The sequence below is a fragment of the Marmota marmota genome, unplaced genomic scaffold (assembly GCF_001458135.2).
Source record: "Marmota marmota marmota unplaced genomic scaffold, marMar, whole genome shotgun sequence".
Taxonomy (NCBI): Eukaryota; Metazoa; Chordata; class Mammalia; order Rodentia; family Sciuridae; genus Marmota; species Marmota marmota.
Window position 1 is genome coordinate 1586055 of NW_026000001.1, and position 19731 is coordinate 1605785.

General features: G+C 50.2%; 2 protein-coding genes and 2 long non-coding RNA genes across 11 annotated transcripts in view; 2 read left to right on the forward strand and 2 right to left on the reverse strand.

The window, feature by feature from the left end:
• Window positions 1–1137: 1137 nt before the first annotated feature.
• Window positions 1138–7141, forward strand: LOC125618072. Of its 4 annotated transcripts, none has more exons than XR_007349292.1 (2): window positions 1138–1149; window positions 6304–7141. It is a non-coding gene; the product is annotated as an uncharacterized LOC125618072 (long non-coding RNA). The 4 variants fall into 4 exon arrangements; XR_007349294.1 differs by having other exon boundaries at window positions 6315–7141; XR_007349293.1 differs by having other exon boundaries at window positions 6343–7141.
• Window positions 7142–8426: 1285 nt separating this feature from the next.
• LOC125618073 lies at window positions 8427–11478 on the reverse strand. The gene is made up of 2 exons (XR_007349296.1): window positions 10998–11478; window positions 8427–10907 (listed from the first exon to the last, which is right to left on the reverse strand). It is a non-coding gene; the product is annotated as an uncharacterized LOC125618073 (long non-coding RNA).
• Rad9a (RAD9 checkpoint clamp component A) lies at window positions 11456–17078 on the forward strand. 5 transcript variants are annotated; one of them, XM_048807735.1, is made up of 11 exons: window positions 11456–11630; window positions 11714–11784; window positions 12168–12296; window positions 12688–12802; window positions 12892–12991; window positions 14443–14552; window positions 14637–14749; window positions 14827–14891; window positions 14968–15123; window positions 15855–16038; window positions 16114–17078. In XM_048807735.1, exons 1-11 carry the CDS (start codon window positions 11597–11599, stop codon window positions 16207–16209), a joined length of 1173 nt encoding a protein of 390 aa, XP_048663692.1. In that variant the 5' UTR covers window positions 11456–11596; the 3' UTR covers window positions 16210–17078. The 5 variants fall into 5 exon arrangements, with proteins under 5 accessions (XP_048663692.1, XP_015358700.1, XP_048663693.1 ...); XM_015503214.2 differs by having other exon boundaries at window positions 14986–15123; XM_048807736.1 differs by having other exon boundaries at window positions 14640–14749.
• Ppp1ca (protein phosphatase 1 catalytic subunit alpha) overlaps window positions 16849–19731 on the reverse strand; it is a 4256-nt gene continuing 1373 nt past the window's right edge. The window contains exons 2-8 of the mRNA XM_048807604.1: window positions 19437–19511; window positions 19227–19358; window positions 18847–19077; window positions 18236–18340; window positions 17590–17813; window positions 17372–17506; window positions 16849–17299 (exon numbers count right to left, since the gene is read on the reverse strand). Coding sequence (XP_048663561.1) covers window positions 17189–17299; window positions 17372–17506; window positions 17590–17813; window positions 18236–18340; window positions 18847–19077; window positions 19227–19358; window positions 19437–19511 — 1013 coding nt within the window. The 3' untranslated portion in view covers window positions 16849–17188. The remainder of the gene's footprint in view (window positions 17300–17371; window positions 17507–17589; window positions 17814–18235; window positions 18341–18846; window positions 19078–19226; window positions 19359–19436; window positions 19512–19731) is intronic.

Consider the following 19731-nt stretch of genomic DNA (forward strand, 5'->3'; position numbering starts at 1 on the left):
TTTTGCTGCTTAGTTACCTCCACCTGGCAAACCTCCCTCCAGGAGTAATCCCACCTGCTCTCAGGCTACAGAGTAGGGCTGCAAGAAGCTACATCCCCACTCCTTTTTTTAAAAAAATATACTTAGTTGTAGATGCACACAATACCTTTATTTTATATATTTATTTTTATTAGTGCTGAGAATCGAACCCAGTGCCTCACACATGCTAAGCAAGTGCTCTGCCACTGAGCCCCAGCCCCAGCCCCAAAGTCCTTTTTATTTTATTTTTGAGATAAGGTCTTGCTGACTTATGCAGGCTGGCCTTGAACTTGTGATCCTCCTGGCTAAGCCTCCTGAGTCTCTGGGGTCATAGGCTTGGCCACCACACTCACCTGTGTCCTTTTCTGGTGTGTGGCTACTGTGAGGATCAGTGCAGATGAAAGTGGCAGAAGCCATTTTAACAGCAGAGTAGAAGAGCTTTGACACTCTGTGAATCTTAATAGCAACCATTTGAGGTAGGGACCATTCTTGCCCCCAATTTACAGATTAGGAAACTGAGACTTGGAGAAGATCAGCAATTTGCCCATTTTCACACAACTTGTAAATGATGGGGCCAGGATTCATACCTCAGTAGGCTGGCACCTGGAACTTCATTCTATACCTCAGCAGGCAATCCTGGATCCCAGTCTTGTATCGGCCATCATCCTATACTCCAGTCACTCAACGCAGATGTAGTAAACCATTACTATGAGCCAAACACTGTTCTGATTCTGGGAGAAATGCCAGGGAACAAGAAAGGCCCAGGCAGGGCTTGGCAGGAGGGGCTGGCAGCACCTGCTGTGCCACACATGCGTCCCAGCAGTGCTCCACCAGCCTGGTGTGCTCCAGCAGCTCAGAGGTGCCCTGCCTGCGTGGTTGCTCCAGAGCAAGTGCACAAACACCAGTCCCCGTGTGCACGCAGACCAGGTCAAGACAACCTGGTGAACCCCACACCCCAAGCCTCTGTGCCCTTTTGCTGCTTAGTTACCTCCACCTGGCAAACCTCCCTCCAGGAGTAATCCCACCTGCTCTCAGGCTCAAGTAGGGCTGCAAGGACATCCCAGGGTGGGACAGAGCAGGTGCCTGGCACCTCATCCTCACCAACCACTCCTCAGTGAATGTGCTCTTCCGGTCAACTTGTTCTCTAAGCTTCACCTCCCTCAAACTGTCCTTGCCCCAGGAAGCTCCTATCCAGATCTGCCCACTGCCATGCTTGACTTTGGTGATTCTGTGACTCATGTTGGTTTCTCCTAGGAGGCTGTAGCTCCCACTCTCCCCAGCTCGGGAGCCTCCTCTCTGCCAAGGTCAGCTACTGCCCAGGCAAACTCCTGCTCAGAGCCTTGGCCTTGGCCATTCCCTCCACTTGCTTTGCTTGAGGTCTTGGTGCAAATATCAACTTCACCAAAGGCCAAACCAGCCATGCTATTTAGAGTAGTCCTCACCCAACACCCCTCTCTCCCTCTCCAGGGTTCCTTTCTCCCCATGGCACCCACTGACTTCTGTGCACTGTGTGGCTGAATTGTTCCTCTTGCTGACTGTCCCCACAGGGTGGGAGCCCCCCAAGAGCAGGAGCTCTGTCCTGCAGTCTTCCCTGTACTTAGAAAAGTGTATCTGAAGTACGTTGAACAAGTAGATTTGAAGCACCAAGGGAGGCCCCAGGCTCTGGGCTTCCTGCGACCTCTCACCTAACTAACTGGGTGAGAAGTGGTGACAGAGGGAAGAAATTTCCTACGAGATAATTATGTGGAACGGGGGTAAACTGAGGATTGAACTCAGGGGCACTCAACCACTGAGCCACATTAGTGGTTTTAGAAGACTACTCTAAAATAAAATTTTGTATTTTATTTAGAGACAGGGTCTCATTGAGTTGCTTAGTGCCTCAATATTGCTGAGACTGGCTTTGAACTTTCAATCTTCCTTCCTCTGCCTCCCAAGCCAACTAGGATTACAGGTAGCGCCACCGCACCCAGCCACATGATTATTTTAAAGGTGTGAAATGGTGACTGCCTTCTTCTACTTCACATCTGCCACCTGAAGACACACACACACCTTCACTGACTTACCTGCTCATAGGAGGCCACTTAATGTGGGGTGTGAACAAGACCATTAAGGTTTGGTGTTTGAAAGAATCCTAACAGAGGATTCCATCTCTTGGGTCCCCTTCTTCCTCCGGGAGAAGTCTTTTCTGCTGTCCTTTAATAAACTTCTAATTTCTACTCTGACCTTGCCTCGGCGTGCTTCTTTGGTGTTATTCTTCAACATTGGGGAAGCAAGAACTCGTCACCGGTCAACAGCGGTAACATATTGGAGGTCCCAGACCGAGATTCTACACCGAGGTAAGTGCACGCACCCCATGTCTGTTTGAGGTGCATCTTTCTCTCTCTTTCTTTCTGGAGGGTAAGGTGGGCACCCGACGGCTACTTAAACGCAATTAGTGCAGCCGCCACTCTTCAAGACTCGGGTGAGAGGTTTCCCGGCCTAGGCAGCTCTCAATCACCTGTTCAATACAGAGCAGGCATGTTGGGTTCTGCCAAAGCCGCTTCCAACTTTTCTGTCTGGGCCTGGAGAGCAATTGGCGTAAGTACACAGTGTCCCGAATCCCGATCTGCCTCGGATGCGTGGAGGTGGAGGAAGGAGTTTGGAACAACTGCGGAATTCCGGTCTGGGCTACACTCAGATGATTCCTAAGGTTCCTTTCTCTTGAGCCCCCTCCCGACAGCCCTCAGGGGTATCTAGGGTGATCGGTAGATGAATGGCACTGAGGGAAAGCCCCAATCACATTTGCCTCCGTATGGGCCATGCAACACTCCCAACCTCGCATCCATTCCTCCTGGATGCTCCCCTTCCTTCGCAGGTCAGAAATGTTAGCAATTCAGGTTGTAGGACTGAGAGAAAGGCATGGGATAATTAGCAAAATCTGCCCAGGTTCCCTAAGATGCATAGGTAAATTTCACTAGTCTGTTTTACCGCCCCAATGTTTAAAATGTGTTGTGTTCCTTAAGCTGCTAGAGAGGCATTTTTAGAATCAACTCCTCTGGTAATCTGCTACCTTACAACCAGTAGATATCCCTTAACACTTAGGCGGCTCCTTTAGTCTACAGAGCAAAGGCAACAAAGAGCGCATGTTTCTCTTTTGCAATGGGTTTTTAGTGGCCGGGAGGATAAGCAGTAATGCCCTTAAGTCTGAATCCTCCCAGGGTCTCTGGCACAGGGCAAACTGAGACCCTAGCACTTTGCTAAAGGGGACCAGAAACCCCTTGGCAAAGCAAGGTGAGAGACGGGTTTTCTGGACCGTTTAGGAAGCTCAAACTTAGGGAGACGTCCCTAATGAGAACAGTTTTCTCTGGCGCGGCGTGGGCGCCTGAGTCCTGTTCTTCTCACTCAGACGGGAGCTTCTCTCTCTCCAATACGCCAGGTGCACCACTAGCCTGCGTATTGAAAAATTGGGATAAATTTGAACCTCAGACGCTCAAGAAAAAGCGCCTCATTTTCTTGGCCTGGCCTCAATACAAACTCTCTGATGGAGAAACCTGGCCACCAGAGGGAAATATCAATTTTAATACAATTTTACAGTTTGATAAAATTTACAAAAAAGGAAATGGTGTGAGGTGCTGTATGTTCAGATTTTCTTTGCTCTAAGGGAAAATCCTAAATTATGCCAACAGTGTAAAGTAGACTTAGCTATGATATCTGCCATGAAGAGAAAAAATCTTGGACTCACTGAGGAAAAAGAATCAAGAGAAAAATTTGGGCCGATCAAAGTACATACCCCCTTCCCCCTTCAAGACCTAAGGCAGATAAAAACTGACTCTACTGGAAAGTTAGGAGATATGCCAGATTGCCTGGGATTGGATCTATCCAAAGGAGCTAATCCTGTAAGTAAAAGGGAAACTGAGGATTCCCAGCAGCTGCCAGAGCCATTTTCGCTTTGGGGAATTTCCTCATTCTTCCCTGCACTGTAAGGATTGCTCCATCTCTGTCCACTTAAAAAGAAGGGACACTGAATGCAGTAAAGTCAGTCACACTGAGACCCTTGATTTTACACCTATAGTTGCCCCTCTGTGAAAACATCTGGTCCACTCATGGGGAAATCTATGGTGCCACTGATAGGAGTCATAATTAAATGGAAGTTAAAAACCTGGAGAGATTTTTCTCTTATCTGGTCTCTCTATTTTAAAGGTTATTATAGATTGTTTCTTGGGGATGATCTTGGCTAAATGTGTGTCTAAAAGATGATTTTTTATTGTAACAATCTGGTATCTAAATGAGTTTGAAGCATTGCATAATCTTGCAGTTAAAAGTTGGGGTTAGGTAATTGTTTAGTTTGTGATTTCAGATAATTCATGCCGGAGAACTTAAATACTTAGGATAGAAAATTAAAAGAATTCTACTTCCAAGTTGGCAAGTAACTCCCAATCATTTAGTTTTATTTTGAACTGGGTAGCCTGAGAAGATTTCACTAGGTGTACCAGTGCATTAACTTGGGCAAGGATAGTAAATTATGATATGGTATCTGTTCCCCTCAGTGTGTAAGATTTAGGAAAAAAATGTTGAATTGGAACGTTGGTCTGGCTTATTGAAATAACATTGAATAGCAACAGTCTTAAATTTTTAAAGCTTAATTTTGGATATACATGGTAGTGTGTGGTTCTCTTTTAAAATTTTTTTTCAGGTGATTTAATGTAACTTAATACTACTTTAGAAACTTCAGAACAAAGGAAGTGACTTAATGATCCTAAAGAAATTTCTTCTGATGGTAGAGATCCTATTTTCAGTTTTGTGTGAGCAAGTTTTTCTAGTGTAGGAAAATGTAAAGGTATGAAATTTTGTAAATTGTATCTTAAACTTGTATCATAATTTTCAACATCCAAACCTGAAAATTGTGACTTATGGTTAAAATGCCTTAGGCATGAGGTTTCTGCTCAGAATTCCAGTTTTCCCAGTTCCTTCCAGACCTCAGCCAGGACTTAAGTTGATATGCAAATAGAAGAAGCCTAGAGCACTCAGTATGAGACAGATCTGAGGCCCAAGAAAAAAAAGAGTAAAGTGTCTTTTTATGGGAACTCAAACTAGATTAAACCAAAGAGTAAATTGTATGGCATTTACTAATTACTGGCCGGTCAATTTTTTCTAGGACTTTTGCTTTTTTCTTAGATTCTGTTTTTTTTTTGAGCTCATGATTTTGATCCTACAGACAAGTTAATGTTTTTCTGATAAGTTCTATTTTTGATCAGCTGGAGTTTTTTTTAAATATTGCAATGAGATTTCACCTAAAAAAGCTACAAGGCCTTTACTATTGTGTTGTGTTACACTTGTGTTACGTGTTGTATGTCGGTATGTCTGTATGTGTGTATGTCCATATATCATGCAGTGATATGACAATTGACAGATGAGGAGCGCTCATGAAAAATTTTTAAAAAATGGATCCAAATATCTTTGATTCACGTGATTCAAATGGTTCAATTTAAATTGGGTAAACAGATGAAAGTAAAGATGTCTTTAAAATTAAGCTTATAAGTTTTTCTAGATGTTCAAAAAGGCCCTAATAAAATGTTAAATCTGCTTAAATTCAAAAATTTACAAGTATTGTTTCAAAATGTGAACAGAAGGAGGTTAACAGATAAAAAAGAAAAACTAGAAGGTTCTAGATATGGATTTAATAGAGGGAAAATGTGTTTCTGGATAAGAGTCTATATGATTAAGAGGGTTTAAGTAAATGATATAAAAAGGTCTGTGTAAGTTGCTTATAAGTGTAAGTTTTTGAGCAAGTAATCTTAAAGAAATTAAACAGCTGGTCAAACAAGTGCTGTTGTTTTAGAGAATTGTGCTATGTTATTTCTTTAAAAGCTAAACTTGATTAATATAAAAACATCAATGTAATTGTGGTGTTAATGTGTCCATATCTTCCAGGTATACAAGTCTGTAAGGTAGAAGTTTTAAAAGAGCATTATATCAAGCTGGTGTTCTAAAGTTGTATGGTAATTTTAGGCTTAAAAAGAAAAACATGTTGGAGATTTATTTATATCATTTGTGTTCTATAACTGGACTTGTTATCAATAAGATATGTAAAGTTCTATGTTACTTTTTACACTGAGATACAATTTAAATGTATTTTTAAGTTAATGAGAGCCTAATCTGTGTGAAGGTTTTATTGCAAAACACAAAAGTACTTTACTACTTTTCTACAAAAGGTTAAAAGCTTTCAGCTTTTCTTTAATTCATGTTTTAGGTGTGATATTATATTGTGTTAGCTAATATTCATGTGAACTTGAGCAACAATTTAAGTACAGTTAAAGTTGTGTCCAAAAGTAGTTTTTTGCCAAGATTACTAGGATCTCAAACAGGGAATTATGATGTATAACCCTGCCAGAATTCAAGGTAGCTATTATATAAGCTAAATATGTTTTTACCCTAGTTAATTTTATTTTGTAGTTTGCTTATAGATGGTTTAAGGATTGCCTGTTAATGTTTTAAAGAGGTACTGCTTTAAGAACACAACCTGGGTCAACATAAGATAAGGAGTTATCACCTACAGGATAGAGAGATAGACATTAAAGCCCAGTGCTCTTAATATAAGGCTGTAAACTTATTTGCTGGATGTTTAAGATTAAGTTTTAAAATTAAAGTTAAATTAAAAGGGCCAAGAAAACCAATATTTGGCTCTTGCCCTCTAAGTCAGTCTGAATCAGGGAATAGGGGACTTCTCCAAAGAGCTTTGCAACTCTAGGCCACATAACCTCCCGATCAGGGAGATTAATGAGACCAGTGGAGGACAGAAAGCCAATCAGTGCATTTGCTGTGAAGAGGAGGGTCATCAGAAAAGGGAGACATCCCTGATGCTTCCAAGGGAAGCCACATGGTCAAGCAAGGCCTGGACCCATCCTAGCGCAATGGCACTAGCAGAACTGAGAAGCTGCTGTGAAGTTCCCCGAGGACTCCCAGGGAAGCTCAGCTGACTGTTAACAATAGATAAAAACAAAAGTCAGTTTGACTTGCTTCATCTTAAACACTTAGCAAAGACAGTCAAAGCCAAAGCACAGCTGTTCCTGGACATTTTAAATAATAATAATAGTTAAATGTAACTTCCAAAAATAAGTAAACTGGAGGCTACAAAAGAGATTCTCAGACAGGAATGCCTGATAACTATCAAAAGGAACTGCCAGAGTAGTTTTTAGTTTAAGGCCTTTATTTCTAACCTACACAGGTAGGCTTAGTGTTTGCAAGTATGGTTATCCAGCCCTAAGTAACAGAATTAAAGATTTCTCTATTAGACACAGAGGTCATACTAGTAAAAGGATTTTGCAAGATCAGATGACATTAAATTATTAAACTATATCTTAAGGGAAAGGACATCTGTAACCCTAAAAGTTAAATGTTGTGTTTACATCCCTGACATTTCTGGCAATGTGACAAATGTCCTTAAAGATTTACATGCTCAGATAGAAGCCATGTCCTCAGCAACTTTGTCATGGAAACAATATCTTAGCTCCTAGTTCTTGGTACTTCCTGGTGGAAAACATTGTTAGTCTTTGTCTTTGCCATCATACTCATTGGCATATTCCTGTGCTATGGCATTTATTGCTGCATCAATATGGTTCCAGTACTAATGAATTCTTGTTTCTCTTATAGACCATCCATCACTCAAATGGCCCTCCAGACTATTACTTCTCAATCAGACTTCTATCATGGACCACTCAATAGACCTGATTTTTAAAGGGGGACTCCAAACTGCTTGCCCCACATTGTCCCTTTTCAGCCTGAAGAAGCCAGAGAGATTCTCTTCGCCCCCCCTTCCTTACAGCAGTAAGGAGTTCCCAAATTAGAGGGGGGAATTAAGCCAGATTTAAAGTTAGGTAGTCAGTGTAGTTAGATAAATCGGGTCTAATGCCGAGTGAAATCTAAAATGGAGGCCATGCTGGCAATGATTCCGGGAAACGCAGGACAACTCATGGAATGTTAATGAAGTCCCGAAAAGGCCCTAGGCCAAAGTCCACCTCAAAGAAATGTTAATGAACAGCCCCCAGCAAAAAGGTGCTGACTCAGAAGTCCTTCCTGACCAGATTACTTCTTCGGCCCACCTGTGTCCCACCCCTCGGGCCTTCCCACCTACATTCCATCACTGAAAGAACTATAAAAAGGGGAGACAACATCCCTTCCACGGATTCCACCTCTTGGGTCCCCTTCTTCCTCCGGGAGAAGTCTTTTCTGCTGTCCTTTAATAAACTTCTAATTTCTACTCTGAAAAAAAAAAAAAAAAAGAATCCTAACAGAGCATCTCATCCAACTGCCTCGTTTTCTTAAGAAACAGGCCTAGGGCTGGGGCTGTAGCTCAGTGGTAGAGCGCTTGCCTAGCATGTGTGAGACACTGGGTTCGATCCTCAGCACCACATAAAAATAAACAAATAAAATAAAGGCATTCGTTTATCTACAACTACAAAAAAAATTTTTTTTTCTTTTTTTAAAAAGAGGCCTAGAGAGGGGCCCCGACTCCCACATATAAGTAAGGTTACGAGGCTTACAGCGCAGACCCTGGTCCTCTTTGGGTTCCAATACCCATCTCTCATCCCACAAAAGAAGTTCCCCTTGGCTGCTGGCTCCTCTCTTCTGGGGCCTGAAGCCTGTGATTGGATGTGTCACCTGCAAGCCCTGCAGAGACTCCCATCTAAACTCACAGCCCAGGAGCTGGGGAGAGGGGGAAGCAGGACATCAGTTATAGGCTCTCTCCAGTGCCCGGGAGATGAGGGCGCCGGAACCTCCAGGGGGCCCCTTCAGGGTCACAGCAAGACAAGTTGGAAAGGGTCCTCAGGGAGTACCATATGCTCCCTCCACCCTCCCCCAGCACAGTATAGAGATGAGGAAACAGCCCAAGCCTGGAAGGGGCTTCCATGGTCCCAGAACATGCCAGTGTGGAATCTAAGACAGGAAACCGAGGTATCCTGGCTCCCAGCGCTAGGCTCCTTTTTGGTTTCCAAGTCCTACGGAAACCCCAGATGATTTCTGACTTTTGTTGAGGGGGTGGGAGAGTGATCAAAGACAGACTCCTTAGCAAAGTCCCTGTCTTCCTTCCCCTTGGGCCAAAGACCTCAGGGGACAAGATACTACAACACCACCCGTATCCGGGACAGACATGGGATCGTTGATTACTCAACAGCCTTCCTCTCTTGCCTGCAGAGGACTCTTCATCCACCTGCTGCTCCAGTCGGCTGCTCAGTGGGGCTGGAGGAGAAGCTGGGAAGGCCAGGCTATCCCAGGGCAAGGTATCCAGAAAGGAGGAACAGTGAGGTAGCAAATGGCTACAGCTGCATTTTCTATGCAGACTGTAGGGACAGCTATGGTACAGGGAAGGTTGGCACCTGGGCAGAGGGCTGGAGGCTGGATTTGTTTCTTTCCTTACTATGCCGCGACTGAGTGAATGGCAGCTCAGCCTTTTTTTTTTCCTTTTTTTTGGTACCAGGGATTGAACTCAGGGGCACTCTACCACTGAGCCACATTCCCAGTCCTTTTTTAGTATTTTATTTAGAGACAGGGTCTCACTGAGTTGTTTAGCACCTTGCCATTGCTGAGGCTGTCTTTGAACTTGCCATCCTCCTATCTCAGCCTTCCAAGCCACTGGAATTATAGGTGTGTGCTACCATGCCGGGCTGCGGCTCAGCTTTAATGGTTCCTAACACCTATCTACTTATCATTCAGGAAGGGCCAGGCCCCGAGTGACACACTAGGATACAGCAATGTGCAAAGCAGAAGTAGCCCACCCCCAACCCCACTGAGGCTGAAACACCAATCAGGAAGATAGACATTAAGTAAATAAACATATGAAATAATGTTGCAATGATAAGCATTATGGCCCCAACTGGGCTGGTCTCTTAGCTAGAGAGGACAATGGGAGCGGGCACTGAAGGCCTGTAGGTGCTGCTGCAGCTGAGCCCAAGGAAAAGAAGTCAGCTTGTGAGAAGGCAGAAGGCCACAGTGGAGAGAACAGGAGGTGCCAAGATCCCCAGGTCCAGGAGGAGTGGTGGAAGTGGTCCAGAGAACTGGCAAGGCACACAGATGATCAAAGGGAGGAGACAGGTGGAGAAATGGGTGGGACCTGGGATCCTGCAGGTTCAGGGTCAAGAGTCTGGATTTTATGGCAACCACTGGAACATGAAGACAAGGTAGAGGCCCTTCTGCTGCATGGAGGGTGAAGTAGCTGGGATAGGGTGGAGGCTGAAGGCCACTGAGTGCTGTTGTAGTCATCCAGGTGACAGATGGGTGGCTTAAAGAGGAGGGCCATGTTGCCATCTGGAGAGTATAGCAATCAGGATCTACTGAAGGATTGCACCAAGGAAAAGAGGAGGTTGGGGTCAGTCAGCTGAGCTAAGGGCTGGAAGGGAGAACATTGGAGGGGAAAGGGAAAGCAACGTCCTCCAGTAGGGATTTGAGGGTAAGGCATTAAGGATGAAAGTGAGCCTGGAGAGCAAGAGGCTAGGGGACACACGCAGCCTCCCCACCACCCAAAGAACCAGAAGGGCAAGGCCGGCCCTACAGGAACAAAGGACGCTCGCCCGAAGCCCTTCAGAGAGCCATCAAAAGTGGTGCTGCGGGGAACTCGGGGTCAGCGAGCCGCTCCAGGACCTCCCTTCCACACTCTTGGGCACAGAAGTCCAGAGCAAGCGGGAGACTTTGCAGCCGATGAACACACGCTCCTTCGAACACTCTAGGGTCTTTGCAAAACGTGCATAACCACGATTCCTTTTCATCCATTTCAGGGCTTCCCGGTCGTGCCCCTCCTCACCTCTGGCAGCCCCAACCCCTCTGCAAAGCTCACAGAGCGGGTTCGCTCTCCCGCGCACTGCCGAGCCTCTGCGTTAGCTCCTCCCTCTGCCAGGTACACTCTTTCCGGTATTTCTCTGTATATCAAAGAGAATCGATGAAGGATCCTTGATGCCAGAATGAACACCCCCTTTCCACTCCTGGCTCCTGCAGTAAGTTACTTTAACCTCTTTTTGGAGCTGATGGCTGCTGCTTGTGTCCGAGTCCCTGACCCCGCTTGGATGCGGACAGTCTTGCCACGACCTGTCTGCCCGGACAGACGCCCAGGAAATCTGTACTACGTGACCCAGGCGGCCCCTCCAACTCCGGACTCCGAGTCCAGCGCTGCGTCCTCAGCACAGGCACCCCGCGCCCTAGATCTGCGTCCTTGCTCTCGGCGTTCCGCCGTGCAGCCCACCCTGCTGCTCACCGCGCGCCCAGGCTAGCAGCCCTGCTCTCCAGGGGTGCAGAGGGCCGGACCTGGTCGGGGAAGGGAAACGCCACCCGCAACGTGGATGCCACGCCCAGCGTCACGTCACGGGGCCCACCCCAAGGAAGCCAGCTCCGTCACGTGACTGAAGAACCTGCGAACGTTTTTCTCACGTGACCGAGGCGCCTTGTATGGACCAATAAGGAGGCGGGGGCGGGCCGGCTGGGGGCGGCGCGCGGGAAGAGAACCTGGGACTCTGGCTGTGGCCGCTGGAACCCGGTCCTGGAATACGCCGCGGGCGGGTCCCCAGTCTCAGCTGAGTCGCAGGCTAGGCCCGGGTTTGTTGCTGGGGACAGCATGAAGTGCCTGGTCACGGGTGGAAACGTAAAGGGTGAGTTCTGGATGCCTGGCTGCGGGGCACGTGAGCCGGCCCGAGGCGCCCGCCTAACCCCCCCTCTGCTCTCCTCCCCGCAGTGCTGGGCAAGGCCGTCCACTCCCTGTCCCGTATCGGGGACGAGCTGTACCTGGAACCTTTGGAGGACGGGGTGAGGGGCTGGAGCGTGCGGGGGCGGTTCCAGCCGGGTCTCAGTGCTCCCGGTGCCAAGGGTGGTGACCATGAGCAGATTTGCCTGCGGAGTTTGTTCCCCCGGTGCTGGTCTGTCAGCTTGCACCCAGTCGCCTTTCCAGGCCTGCGTGTACACTCTGTGTACTTGCCCTCCCTGGAGTGCTCAGTGGTAGGGTAGGGGTGACAGATAACTAGGGGGCAGGACCGAGGGCCTGGGCTGTGGGAGGGGAGCTGAGTGCCTTGACGACTCCCAGGGGAAGGCAGATTAGGTTCCGACAGATGACAGTGGAGGGGGAGGACCAGAGGGTTGGGCCTGTTGCTGCTTCTGACCATGTCCTGTCCCCTTCCCTGCTTCGGGTCCAGCTCTCCCTCCGGACTGTGAACTCCTCCCGCTCTGCCTATGCGTGTTTCCTGTTTGCCCCCCTCTTCTTCCAGCAATACCAGGCAGCCACCCCTGGTCAGGACCTGCTGCGCTGTAAGATCCTGATGAAGGTGAGGCCTTTCTCAACAGGGGTGCCCTTTCTCCACCTGGGCATCTCCACCAGCTGTGTCTGCTCTGGGGCACTCTAGAGTTGGAAAATACATGCAAAATACAGTGGGTGTTCACAGAGGGTAATGGGAGCATGGAGAAGGCAGTTGATGATAGAGACCTGGAGAGGGTGGTGACATTCAAGTGGGTCAAGAAAAGTAAGCAGGTTTTTTAAGCTTTATCAGGCAGAGGGAACAGTGGACAAGGCCTGGAAGTGTACATATGTCCCCTATGTCATGGGAGCCCCTTTCCCAGTGTTTTTTGCATGGCCAGTGGTGGGCCAGGACCTATATGGATGGGAGAGGTGATGGACAGAGGTGCAGTGCCAGGCTGATGTGTCCATTTCCTGCTCAGTCCTTCCTGTCCGTCTTCCGCTCTCTGGCCATGCTGGAGAAGACTGTGGAAAAATGCTGCATCTCTCTGAATGACAGGAGCAGCCGCCTGGTGGTCCAGCTGCACTGCAAGTATGGTGAGCAGGCACCTGGCCAGTTAAGAAATGCCCTTGGGGGTTGGGGGGAAGGTTGGCAAGGCCTGTTGAAACCCTGTCTGCCCATCCAGGGGTGAGGAAGACTCACAACCTGTCCTTCCAGGACTGCGAATCCCTGCAGGCTGTCTTCGACCCATCCTTGTGCCCCCATGTGCTCCGCGCCCCAGCACGGTGAGCACACCCCTGCCACAAGCTCAGCCCTGGGTCTTTCTTCCTTCTTTGTGACTTTACAGGTCAGTTTAAGAAGGCACCTCTTTCATTTTCCCTCCAGGGTTTCTGTGACCCTCAAAGACTCTTCAGCCCAGTGTGAAGGGCTCCTTACCCTGGTTGGGGCCCCTCCCTGACTCTTTAAAAGCAGAGGGCAGTGTGGAGGGTGCCAGGCAAATGCTCCCTTGCCGCATTGTCCTCACGGTCTCTAGGAGCTGTCTTCTCCACCCCAGAGGTCTGGCTTGGCTTTCTGCTGCTCACACCCTTCTCACTTCTGTCCTAAAGAGGTCATCTGGCTGCCAACAGGTCTCTTGTTTGACTTAAGTCACCTTGCAGGTCTGTCTTTAACCTTGTGCCTCAAAAGTTCAAAGCCCTTCTTTGGTCTGGTCGTCCTGAGGGTATCCCCATTTAAGGGCAGTCTCTCTTCCTAACTGCCCAGGCTCTGGCCTTGGGTGGTCCCCAAGGCAGGAAGCGGAACAGGGAAGTTGGGGTCCAGGAGGGCTACCAAATAGTCCGCCATGAGGGTACAGTCGTTCTGGGCAGTCAAAGCCCAGAGGGCCATGTGGGCCAGAGGAGGAGTCAGCTTTCATTGCACCATGCTGGACGCTGTTCACATTCAAGTTGCCCAAGGTCCCATTTATTTCTCTTGGAGACTGAAGGTCCTTTCAGGTCCTAATGTGTGCTTCTCCAGGTTACGTTGAGGCAGCAGTGATCAGGACTCCTTTGTATGGAGAACGAGAATGCTGTCCCCTTGGTCTGCATTGGGTGTCTCTTCTTTTGCTATCCATTCTATATTTATTCATTTCCTTATTTATTTTTATAGCACTAGGGATTGAAACCAGGGGTGCTCTACCATTGAGCTAAATATCCAGCCTTTTCTTTTTTTTTTTTTTAAGTTTTTATTTTGGGACAGGGTCTTGCTAATTTGCCCAGGCTAGCCTCCAACTTGCAGTCCTCCTGCCTCAGCCTCCTGAGTCATTTGGATTATAGGCCTGTACCACTGTGCCAGCTCTCTCCCTTTTTAAACATGGGCAATTGTTTATCTCTCTCTCTTTCTCTCTCTCTTTTTTTTTTTTTTTACAGTTTCAAATACATACAGAAGTATAGGCCAGTTCCTGTCCCTTGTTGTTTTAAGGCAAATTCCGTATTATTTTATGTGTAAATACTTAATAGTGTGTATCTCTGGGAGACAAGCACATAAGTGCTCTGAGGGCCAGGTTCTAAGACTGGCATGAACATGGTGGCCTAGCCCTGCATGATCACATGTGCCTGCCCAGACTTCCCACTGCCTTCTCTCCCGTACCTGGGAAACTTTTGACCAGGCAGGGGTCACATTCTGCTTATCCTGTCCTGTCCTTCCCAGGGATGCTAGGCCTGCACACTGAATACATGTCTTTATGTCATTGCCCACACAGGATCTTGGGGGAGGCCATTCTGCCCTTTCCCCCCACATTGGCTGAAGTGACGTTGGGCATTGGCCGTGGCCGCCGGGTCATTCTTCGAAGCTACCTAGAGGAGGAGGCAGGTGAGGGAGCCAGCATGCCCTGGTGGGGAGCTGGAGCTGGGCCCAGAGACTCAGGGCCTCAAGTTCTTCCTTGTGCCTGTCCAGCAGACAGCACCGTCAAAGCCATGGTGACTGAGATGAGCATTGGGGAGGAGGATTTCCAGCAGTTGCAGGCCCCAGAAGGAGTGGCCATCACTTTCTGCCTCAAGGAATTCCGCGTGAGCTTCCCACCACACCCACTGCCCCTGTCCTCCTGCCCAGCCCAGGCCCTCACTGCCTGCTTCTTTCCTCCCAGGGCCTCCTGAGCTTTGCAGAATCAGCACATTTGCCTCTTAGCATTCACTTTGATGCTCCAGGCAGGTAATTCTCAGCTTGAGGACGGGAGGGGGAAGGGCTGTGTCCTGCCAGGAGGGGAATGGAATGACCTAGTTTAGAGACCCTGTCCCTTGCCTAGGCCAGCCATCTTCACCATTGAGGACTCTTTGCTGGATGGCCACTTTGTCTTGGCCACACTCTCAGAGCTGAACCTGCACTCCCAGGACTTGGGCTCCCCAGAGCTCCACAGGCCAGTGCCTCAGTTGCAGGCTTCCAGGTGAGGGCACCCCTCCACCCATTCTTCCCTCCGTGTCTTTGTGCACCCCAGCATGAACTTGTTGCTTCCAGCTTATGCACCTCCCCCCAACACACACACACAAACTTCCTGTCAGGCCCCAGCCCTGCAGGCTCAGCCTTCATGGTCAGCTGTATTCAGAGACCCCTCCTACCCAGGGAAGCATCCCCAAGGTCCAGCTGACTTCCTTCTCTGGCTGAGGCTTACCCTCTGAGCCTCCTCCCAGGCCAAGGAGGAAAAGGGCTGCTGGGAGGCAGGGAGCTTCCTGGGGTAGGGGAAGCAGGTGGCTATAAGGGCAGGTGGGTTGGGGAGGATGGGCCCAGGCAGAGGAAGTTTGGCCTGGCCCCCCGCCCAGCACATCCCTGGGCTCTGGTGCTCTCCAGCTCTGTCCCCCTGGGAAGGTGGGGGCTTGGGCCCCATGTGGCCTCATGCTCAGGACTTGCTGCTCCCTTCCCCCAGCTGAGCTAAACTAGCCCCCGATGCCTCCCTCAGGCCCCTACTAGAACTTGGATCAAAGGGATTCCAGGCCCACCCCCTCCAGGAAGCCCCCACTTAACCCCTGCATCCTCTCTCTCCAGCCAATCAGGAAGTAATAAAACCAAGATCTCACCAGCAGTTTTGAGGCCCCAGAGCCTTCTCTGAGCCCTCCAGCGTGGGGCCTTCCTATGCCCCCTTTTCTCTCCCTGCTTCTGATACCCCATTTTTGCCTACAGCACATCCCACCTGGATGACTTTGCCAGTGATGACATTGACTCTTACATGATCGCTATGGAAACCACTGTAGGCAGTGAGGGCCCACGGGCACTGCCCTCCATTTCCCTTTCCCCCAGCCCCGCCTCAGAGGAGGAAGATGAAGCTGAGCCCAGTACAGTGCCTGGGACTCCCCCACCCAAGAAGGTAGGGCTGGGGGTAGGGGCTGGGAGGTGAGGAAGGAGCCGCCTGGAGACCTCATTGGCTTTCTCCTCTTTCCAGTTCCGCTCGCTGTTCTTTGGCTCCATCCTGGCCCCAGTCCACTCTCCCCAGGGCCCCAACCCTGTGCTGGCTGAAGACAGTGATGGTGAAGGCTGAACTGAGAACCCCAAGCATGTGTCCAAAGGCTGTGGACTAAAAGCCTCAGCCAGCGGCAGGGCTGGACCTCGGTCCAGGGGAGAGTAGAGAATCTGACAGTGCTGGTAGTGAGCTGGCAGTTCTGCGGCCTCCTACAGGACCTACCTGGCTGGCTGCTGCAGGGCTGCCCAGCTCACCTGCCTGGCCTGAGTCCTGCCATCCCCACAGCCTGCAACCAGTCACATCTCTTCCCTGGCCGGGTGCCAAGCTACACTGACAGGAGGTTCCTTACCTCTTATTTACCATTTAGGCTCAGGCCAGGCTGTGGCCATCTGGCCAGGGCCGGAAGCCTGCCTCCCTCCCTTTCCTCCCTAGGAAAAAAATCACAATGGGGCTCCTGCCCCTGCTGATCCACTCTCTCTGCTGATCATGAATGCCCTTCCCTCAAACGCTGGGCACATCTCTGGGACTCTGTGGATGGAAAGGACTGTTTCTCTTGCTTTTTCACTGTCATCTGGCCCTCGCTTGGAATTCCAAGAGCCTCTGGACCCAAGTGTACGGCTGGGCCTGTGCCCAGCAAGCCTGCCTGCCTGCCTTAGTGTTTCTGTGCAGAAAGGCTGGCAGCCCAGTGTTTGGGACAAGAGAGACAGAGGACATGGAGAGAATCCAGCTTTGACCTTTATTCAAGAGACCAGATGGGTTGCCCCAGGATCCGGCTGCCAGCCCTGTGGCCAAGCACGGCTGGAGACCCACAATCTGGCCTGCCATTGCCCTGAGCTGCAGCCTCAGCCCCAGGATCCCCCTTGTACCCACCGCAGGTACAGGTGGGAAGGAGCCCTGGGGGATTGGACGCTGCTATTTATTCATTAAAAAAAGAAAAATACACCAAGGCTCCATGTTCCCCGTGATGGGTGGGCCTAAGGGGCCTGTGTGATCCCCATGGCAGCATGATTTCTCTACAATCAATCCATCATCTGGGGCAGAGGGTGGCACACGGAGGTTATTTCTTGGCTTTGGCGGAGTTGCGGGGTGGGGTGATGGGTCGGCCTCCAGGGTTCAGGCCACTGAACTGCCCATATTTCCCCTTGTTCTTGTCAGCGGGCTTGAGGATCTAAAAGAGACAAAGATAATCAGGCTCACAGTGCTGGGCCACAGGGCCCACCAGCCCCTTCCCCACACCTACCTGGAAGGAGCACATGAGGGTCTCATCCACACTCATCATGGCACCAGCATTGTCAAACTCACCACAGTAATTGGGAGCTGAGAAAAGTGTTACCAGCTGCCGCTTGGCAAAAAACTCATAGCCATCTTCTACCACCTGGGCAAGGATGGGAGCAGTTAGGTCCATAAGCATGGCTTTCCCATTGTCCTTCCTGCCCCTATCCAGGGCTGTTGGCCCACCTGGTGTGCCCGGCAGATGAGGTCCAAGTCGTGCTTATGCAGGAATTTGGCCACCACCTCAGCCCCAAAAGTAAAGGAGACGCCACGGTCATTCTCGCCCCAGCCCTGCACATCCTTGTCAGGGTCAGACCACAACAAGTCACACAGCAGGCCTTGGTCAGGCACGTCTGTGGGCCGCATGATACGCCGAATCTGCTCCATGGACTGCAGATCTGGAGACAGGCCTGAGAGGACAGAACATTTCCTCAAACAAGCATCAAAACAAAGATCTCCCCCTTTTCCCTGCCCCAGGGAGCCTCTGGGAACCAGCTTCACTTCCCACCACACTGCCCTTCTCCTGGTCTCAGGAGCCCAGGCAGGCAGATTCAAGTCCCAAGCATAAGTACAAAGATGTCCTAACTCTCAAGCCCAGAGCTCCCTGAAGGAAGACATTGCAGGATGCAGAATGCCACAACAGGAAAAGAGTGCAGCCTAACAGTGTGGCACAGGGGGACTTCCTGTCAGTGACATCCAAGATTAGACCTAAGGAGAACTGTTTGAGGCAACTAGGAATAGTCCTGCTAAGAGCTTTGTTTGGAGGCCCCAGAGACGTGGCCTGTGCTCCTTCTCAGGCATTTCCTCAGCATGTGCCTACAGCCACCCTCACCTCCGTGGCAGCAGAAGATCTTCTCGTCCACAATGGCTGCAATGGGCAGGCAGTTGAAGCAGTCGGTGAATGTTTTCCATAGTTTGATGTTGTAGCGTCTCTTGCCTGCCCAGGGGAAGGAGATGGCTTGTGGGGAGGCCTGCCCACCCCATCCTGGTTCTCCAGGCCCTCCAGAGTACTTTGAGAGTGTTCAGGGTAAGCTAGAAAAGGAGACTGGAAGGCAAGGAAGGCTCAAGCCCACACCTGGCCCCTACCAGTCATCTAGGAGTAATTCTAAAGCACCTGAGTCTGTAAAAATCTGGGTTTCAATCTGGTTCAACCTTGGGGGGTCAGAACCTTCCCCCACCCCAGGAGTAAGACCAGGCCACAGGAGCATCCTAAGTGCCTAAGCAAAGGATATACTGGAGGAGTGTGTCCCCAGGCAGGGCCTTAGTGGGAAGTGTAGTAAATGGACAGTCCTCCAGGCAGCATCCATTCACCAGACCCTCTTGGGTGCCAGGCCTCACTCAGGCCAAGAGAACAGGGCAGGAAATGACCAGCCCACCAGGGATCTGCCAGGGTCCCATGAAGAGTAGTGTATGCAGTTTGGATCCAACACTCAGACCACTCACATTCATCGTAGAAGCCATAGATGCGGTTGATGCTGGCACACTCGTGGTTCCCACGCAGCAGGAAGAAGTTCTCAGGGTACTTGATCTTATAGGCCAGTAGCAGGCAGATGGTCTCCAAAGACTGCTTGCCCCGGTCTACATAGTCCCCCAGAAAGAGGTAGTTGCTCTCTGGAGGGAAGCCACCATACTCAAACAGCCGCAGGAGGTCATAGTACTGGCCGTGGATGTCACCTGTGACCCAGGGAACTGAGTAAGCTAGGTGCCAGATGTGCACTTGAACCCAGGACCAGAAATGGGCTGGAGGGAAGAGGGATTCAGGAATTTTGGAGAGGGGGGCAATGCCACTTTCAAGAAGCCAAAGGGTCCTGGGGGGGCCTCACCGCAGATCTTCAGGGGAGCCTCCAGCTCCAGAAGAATGGGCTGGCTCAGGAATATCTCCCGGGATTTGAGGCACAGACCACGGATCTCGTTCTCTGTCAGCTGTACATTCTTCCCAGGTCGTGAGCCCTGCACTGGGGGCGGAATGGGGTGTTAGGAGCCTGGCCCCCCGACAGGAGGTGGGTGGACAACTCAGGTGGCCCCTTGGGTACCTCTGGGGGCGGCTGGGCCCGGGCTTGGCCAGGCCAGCTGCTGCTGCGGGGCCTCCAGGGACTTTCTCCTCCAGCCTTCCAACAAGACCCCCAACTACCCTGGGGGCCCTCCACAGGGGGCTGCTGTGCGCAGGGGCCTGTCACCCAGAGCTCAAAGCAGCGCCCTTCCTGGCTACGCTGCACAGGTTTCTCCCTCGCCCTAGGAGCCCAGGCCACCCGTGCGCCCCTGCCCAGGAGAGGGAGTTGCTCCGCCTGCCGGGGAGGCCCGGACCCTTGAGGCGCGCCGCTGGGGGGG